The sequence below is a fragment of the Amblyomma americanum genome, chromosome 2, assembly GCF_052857255.1.
Source record: "Amblyomma americanum isolate KBUSLIRL-KWMA chromosome 2, ASM5285725v1, whole genome shotgun sequence".
Lineage (NCBI taxonomy): Eukaryota > Metazoa > Arthropoda > Arachnida > Ixodida > Ixodidae > Amblyomma > Amblyomma americanum.
The window spans coordinates 204,414,223-204,421,423 of NC_135498.1; the positions used below are offsets into that span (position 1 = coordinate 204,414,223).

The 7,201-nt window shown below is 47.4% G+C and overlaps 1 protein-coding gene across 1 annotated transcript; it reads left to right on the top strand.

The window, feature by feature from the left end:
* The first annotated feature begins 4,433 nt into the window (after nucleotides 1-4,433).
* On the top strand, nucleotides 4,434-6,742 carry LOC144120336 (uncharacterized). The gene is made up of 3 exons (XM_077652709.1): nucleotides 4,434-5,871; nucleotides 5,986-6,087; nucleotides 6,248-6,742. Exons 1-3 carry the CDS (start codon nucleotides 4,434-4,436, stop codon nucleotides 6,457-6,459), a joined length of 1,752 nt encoding a protein of 583 aa, XP_077508835.1. The 3' UTR covers nucleotides 6,460-6,742.
* The last annotated feature ends 459 nt before the right edge of the window (nucleotides 6,743-7,201 follow it).

Below are 7,201 nucleotides of genomic sequence, written 5' to 3' on the forward strand. Positions count from 1 at the left end.
GATATTCGCTTGTATAATATTTTTTCAAAACACTTCAAGAAAATGGAGAGGATAGAAATTGGCCGATAATTGGACAGGTCATTTTTGTCTCCACCCTTATGAACAACGGTTATTTTGGCAGTCTGCAATCGTCGGGGAAACACCGCATGTTCGAGGCAGCAATTAAAAATGTGCTCTAAAACTGGGCTATTACATCGGCTACATATTTTATTGGTTGGGGCTTAAGATCGTCTATGTCTCGTGACCTGCTGTTACGGAGAGTGAGTAGGCAAGTTTTGATTTCATTGGCGTCCGTTGGCATCAAGAATGCAGTGGAAGAAACCCCCGAGTCGAGGCATTTGATATCCTGGGGTCCATGATTGCCATCTACCAGTGACGCGATGAAATCGTTAAATTTCTCTGCCAAAGGTTTCCCTCTGACTGGTGTGTTATCAACCAAGAACTCAAGCATTCCGCTTGCATGTCCACCTGGGTTTAAATTTTGATTTTTTGTTTTCCATACAAGGTCAGTCCTTTTAATTACGTCTGGATTAGAAAGTTTTTCCATATACTCTTGCTTTGTTTGGCGTAGAAAAGAAGTGACTTGGTTTCGATACGCCTTGAAACGTGCTAGGTCATCGAGGGATCGGCTTTTAATAAAGCAGTTGTAAAGATTCATTTTTTGTTTTACCATTTCAAGGCATTCTTTTGTTATCCTGGGCTTGCGAGCCTTGCGGGGTTTTTTATGAGTCACAAGTGGAAAATTTTGGTGATAGACAGACTTAAATGTAGTAATGAAGGCACCATATGCGTCCTCTGGATCATTATTGCTGAGCACGAGATGCTAGTCCACGCCTGCAAGTGCTGCTCGAAAGGAATTTAATGTGGCCTGGTTTATACGCTGATATTGTAACGCGGGAGACTTACGTTGTTTTGGTTGCGTAAAAGAGTACAAACATGAATATGGGTAGGTGGTCACTTATCCGGGCAATAATCACTCCTGAACGAAGACAGTCAACTGGATAGTTACTAATGAAGACGTCAATTGCCGTCGCTGCCTGCGGCCGTGTGAGGTTAATTATGACATTAGTAAATCCGTTGCTGTGCAATACGCAGTCGACCTCACGTTTATTTGTAGATTGAGATAGAAAGTCTATGTTAATATCACCGCCTAAAACTAGAATAAGGTTGTTTGCGGTGATCCATTGTAGATATTCATCAAGAAAGCCGAAGAAATTAGAAATGCTGCCTTTAGGAGGCCGGTATATAACGGAGAAGACACTACTACCGCTTTGCAACGACAGTATTTCGTAGTCCTTGTGGGTTATAGTATAGTCGGTAAGAATGGTGCATTTGAAAGTTTTTTCCGTTGCTATCAGGACACCACCGCCTCGTTTACCAGTACGGTTTTGCACATGCGTGTTGTAGCCGGGCAGGTGCAAAGCTTCGTTACTACTTTCATACCAAGTTTCTGTAATCATTATTACATTGAAACGGGAGCTCAGTGTAAAAAAAAATGCTTCCAATTCATCGCCCTTGTTTCGCAAAGATTGCGCATTCAGATGAAAGTAGGGCACAGCATTGTTTTTCTGTGCAGATATAGCACAAAGGTCAGAAGGCAGAACGAATGTGTACATGTTGGGTGTCGTTGTACTGTTAGGTATCAGAAAAAGCGTGACGTCTATGCTATCTTATCCAGGTCTCGCTCACGGCGATACGCACAATCATCGACGACTCTGCTTTCCTACCAAGAATGTGGCTGTTTTGTGTCCAAACAAATTTCCACTTCTGCTCCTTCTTCCGCGCTACTGCCATACCCAGCAATTTCTTGAGCAGGGGACACAAGTGCTCATTAACATACACAGTATCCGAACCATTGTAACCGTGGTCTTCAGCTACGAGCTCTGTCTTTTAAGCTTTTGCCAGCACAGTGTCGCGCTTTCCTCGCGTTTTGAACTGGACAACTACATTCGAGCTAGCCTTATTCTTTGTTTGAACATGGTGGCAAATATCAACATCACTCTCCAGTATTGGCTCTTCAATCATTTCGCCAAATTTTTGCAACATGTCTCGTAGGGTTTCATTTTCTTGTGCTGGAAGTCCCTTTATCTCAAGGTTTTTCTTCGGGAATACTGTTCCAGACCAATGAGTCGTTGCTCTAGGTCAGAACACCGCCTCTTCAGTTCCTCACATTCAGCTGACATTGCAGCATTTTCAGATTTCAATGTCTTATTTTCCTCTTCCAATGATGAAACGCTAGCGAACATATCATCAAACCCTTTGCTGCAGTGTTCAACCCATTTAGTTAATTCTCTTGAGTCGTTGCGCAAGTTGCGTTCTAGCGAATTCCGCATAGCTGTCATCTCTGTTAGGCTGTTAGTCACGCTGGCGTACTGCAGGGAGGTGGTGAATGGTGACCTTTTTCGTTGAGTTGAAGAGCGAAGTCCCTGGGCCTATGCCCGGGCCAGGTTGCCTTTTGTGCGGTTGATATTGCTCTGGGTGGTTTGGATATGCCAGGATTCCAGAACGAGCCTTTTGTGGTAATTTGTTTTGGTTCCGAGGCTGCGGGTTTCATCGATGTTGATTTTATGGTCGGAGTCCTCGTAATGTTCGGCTACTGGATTGCGCTCTCTCGCGAATTTGAGGACGTCGTTTTTATGTTGCCGAATTCTTTCTTTGAAATTTTTGTTTTAGCCGATGTAGCTTGCGTCGCAGTCGGCGCATGGAATTTTGTAGACAATGACGGCTAAAAGCCGTCAGCTCTGCGGGTTGGTGGCGGCCTTCGACACAGCGCTCGTGCCGTCGTGTTTGTTCCGTCCTCGTGTTTTTGCGCGCTGTTTTACCATGGATAGTAGTAACCAACTTGTTGTTGTTGTTGTTGTTAGACTATCAAAAGATGGCACATACCCACACTGGGGGATCGGCCAAGAATCGGGTGGCTATTCACCTGAACGCAGATAAAAAAAAGGAAAAGCACGTGGGAGCGCAAAACCGGTGAATTCTTCCTCATAAACAGAAAAGGGTTGAGAGTTTTGATTTCAAAATTATAAGAATAATAACAAAGAGAGGGATTAAACAATAATGATTAAGTCAAAATGTAATAATTGATAGAAAAGAAAAGTTCGGAACACTTAGCAAGGCAGTCGGTGAGATTCAATCAAGAAATTTAGAACAGCGGTACAAACCGATCTGTGGCTGAACCCAAATGTGGTGGCGCCAAATGATAGCAAGAGCGGGCTGCTCAAACTAAGGCCAAGATGCTGCAAGGGCTCCTCCAGCAACCTTTTTCTCAGAGAGTTGAATTGCGACAATACAGCCAAAAATGTTCTATAGATTCGTGCTCACGGCAAAATGCACAAAGGGGAGAGAGCGCCAAACCCGACTTGTGTAAATTGAAATTTAGAGGGGCAGCCTCGTCAGTGATACTTCAAGCTGCCGACAGCAACAAATTTTCCTGTTCCAGTAATATTTAAGGAGCTCATAATCCGCCGATGTTAAAAGTGTTGTGTCTTGCGTGCTTAAAAACGCACGTCGCCGAAATCTAGATGCTGTATTATAGGCTGTAGCCGGGATGATTGGCAACACGGGGCCACTGAGGGAAGCCTTTGCGAGATTGTCAGCAATCTCATTTACTGTCACACAGCTGTGACCGGGAACCCATACTAAATGAACAAGGCTCAAATGCGGAGGAAGTAGGGATAAGAAAGTTGTTAAAATGGGACTGTCAACTATGGGGCCACTCTGCGTCCAGCCGGCCGGGAAGGCGAGCTTCCGTGCAAGCTACACGCAGGCGTTATTCGAGTACGCAACACGTTTCCCCAACCCGTGGCGCAGAGTCGCAGCCACGGCAGGTTCGGACGAAATAGACAACGACAGGGCACGCTAGGAAATAGTTTATTATCCTAACGCGAGGTAAAGCACACTGCGGAAGAATGTTCTATCCGTAAAATAGATGTACAGCAGCTCAACAAGTCGTTGACGTCGACCGCCGTTGGTGTTCGGGGGCCGGTGGGCAGCGAAAGGGGTCCGTGGGGCCCTTAGGTAAGGTCCGGCAGCGAGAGACCCTTCCCGCGGCGCGATCCCCCCTTTTATCCCCTCGGTCATTGCCTCCCTGGCAGCAAATCGCTACCGTCAAGCTTAGGCTTGCTACCCTCTCCGCAGAAGGCAGCGCCCTGCGGAGAGGGCCCTGTTATGGTGGCTGTAAGGGGAAGTGTGACGGGCGGGCGTAGGCGCGCCTTGCTTGGGAGAGCGCGAAACGCGATGAAAACATCGCGGAGCCGCTAGGGGCGCTGCAGTGCGGCTGGTGTGCCACGGCACGCAGACGACGCGCTGCTAAGCCAGGCGCAGCTGTATAGCTTGTTTTCTTTCCCACGTGTGATGCGTGTTTTGCTCCGTGTGTGATCTCGCGTTTCTCTGGTGCATGGAATTTCGTGCGTGTACCGAAAAAGGTCAATATGGCATCAAAAGCACGAACGGGCTTTGTACCGGGGTGCAAAAGTGGATATAGATCCTGCCCAGTGAAGGCTTCTCTTTTCCGAGCACCGATTGCTGCAGCGCGACGAGAACTGTGGGCTCGAAATATCAAGAGGGCCGACAAGGAGCTCACTTCAGACTGTGTAGTGTGTGAACGCCACTTTGAGGAGAAGTTTATTGAAAGGACTTTTCGACATGTGATCGGCGGAAAGGTGGTCGACATTCCACGCGATAGGCCCCATCTCAAAGACGACGCTGCTCCCACGGTATTTCCGGACGCTCCCAAGTACTTCACAAAGAAAGCCCCGACCAAACGTAAGGAAAGAAATCTGTGCGAACAAAAAGCACCCTCTTCGAAACGAAGGAAACTGCACGCGGTAGCCGACGCGCAACTGCCAACGCAGCAAGACGCTGATGATTCTATCGTGGCCGTTCCAGATGCACAGGACGACTCTCAGGAAGCAGATCTGCACTATTTTTGCGGAAATCTCTACTTGCCTGACGGCTGCTGGAGCAAGCTTCGCTTGTCGGCGGAGTCAGACACTGTTTACATCGGTGTCTGTGAGCGGGGTGGAGATAATATCGCACACATGCTGCTGCCAAAGTTGATAAAGTTTCGCCGGCAAAGGAACCAGGTGGGACCCGTACTTTGCTCTGTTTTTGTGCGAGGAAAGCTGCACTCGGAGTGCGTTTTCACGTCGTCAGCCGAGGCGCAAGCGGTCGTTGATCACACGCATTCACTGGTAATGTGTACAGGTAGCGGGATGACGCCGGCAAATACAAGGCGATATGTGGCGTTTGGGGCATCCTATTTTGCCACCAGCTGCACTCTGACATGCAAAGGGCAAGGTCCTTGCGTTCCTTGCAAGTATTTGAGAAAGTTGGTACAAAACCAGGTCTCACGAAAAACGTTGTGTCGAATCCGTACTAACCGCCTAAAAAAGCATGCACATACTCGCCGTCGTTTGCAAACCGTCCAGAAAAAGCTGAGGAACACCACCAGAGAGCTGGAAGAAATGCGGTTAGCGAATAAAAATACGGCTACCGAGATTCTCAATGACCGCATCAAAGCACTGCCCCCAAAGCAACAGCAAGCTGTTATGACCTGCTTCAAAGCAGCGGCAAGAAAATCCACTTGCGGAATGAGATATGAGAAGGACTGGATCCTGGAATGTGTGCTGATGCGCATGAGGAGTCCAAAGCTTTATGAGCACCTGCGCAAGCAGAAAATTCTCATCTTGCCAAGCCGGACATGCCTCCAACGCTACATACAGAATTTCAAAAGTGGCTTCGGGTTCAACGAGAATGTATTCAAGGCCCTTGCTCTAGAAACTGGGGACATGGATATCAACGCTCGACATGGTGGCATTGTCTTTGATGAGATGAAGCTGTCCGAGCACTTTAGCGTCAATACGGCAGGTAAGCGCAGCACTTAACCAGTTGACCGCTAGGAGCTAGTATAAAGTATAACTGGTTTACCATTTGCTTGTGCTGTCATTAGGTCATTGTATACTACATGTCTACATGTTGTAGGTGCAGTTCAAGGATTCGTGGACCTGGGGAAGTTCACGCCGGAAGATGAAATGACAACTCCCGCAGACCATGGGATGGTGATGCTCTTTCAACCGTTTCAAGGTGTGTGACTGTCTATTCCTATTATATTTGCGTTTATCAGTGTGCACCGCAGATGTGTATATGCCCATTTTTGCAGCACACAAAATATGCCTTGAAGACACCTCTCACACCGAAAATACTTAATCAGTCTTCTACAAATGGCAGCATTTTTCTTTTGCAGGTGACTGGACACAAATTCTGGGTGTCTTTTCCTCGAAAGGCAACATTAAGGCGGAGATGCTGTCCAAGCTTTTACTTGAAGCAATTATACTGACAGAACAGGCCGGCCTTTTCGTTGACTTCGTGACCTGTGACGGAGCAACATGGAATCGCAGTATGTGGAAGTCATTTGGAATCACTGGTGAGGAACTGCAGGAACTACAATTTTCTTAGTGCGATACAGACGCATGCATACGAGATAGATGATCAGCACACCTAGTGCTTTCTCGTTGGATTGATGTCGTAAGCAGTTGGGATGATATGTGCCAGAGCCATAGTAGGCGAGGTGGTGATCAGTACGAATTTGCCTTTCAGCATCCTCTGGCCACATCAAATGCAAGACAACGCATCCTGTGGACGCCACAAGGGAGCTGCACTTCTGCTCTGACTTCCCTCATTTAGTGAAGTGTGTTAGAAATTCATTTGTATCTACAGGCTTCACAACCCCAGACGGCCGTGCATGCATTCAGCACATAGAATGTGCATGGGAAAAAGATAATAATTCTCTAAGATTAAAAGCAATGCCACACCTAACTAAGGCGCACATTCGGCCCAACTGTTTTGAAAAAATGAAAGTTAACTTGGCATTCACTTTGTTCAGTGAGGAAGTACTGAAGGGTATGTTCGTCTACAAAGCCCACTTGCAGCGGGAAACCAGTTCAGTGGCACCTACCGAGGAGCTTGTCAGGCGGATGAGCCGCCTTGTATCCACGATGACTTCGAGAACACCTCGTGAGGCACTGAGACCAACATCACAGCGTGTTGCTGACCTTGAGGCTTTCCTTGTTTTTTTGAATGACTGGGAAGCAGCAGCCAAGGGGTGTGGAGGAGGCTTTATCAGCAAAAGCACTGCAGAAGGCCTCCGAGTGTCCATCTGCAGCGCATTATCCCTTCTCAATTATGTGACGTCGTTAGG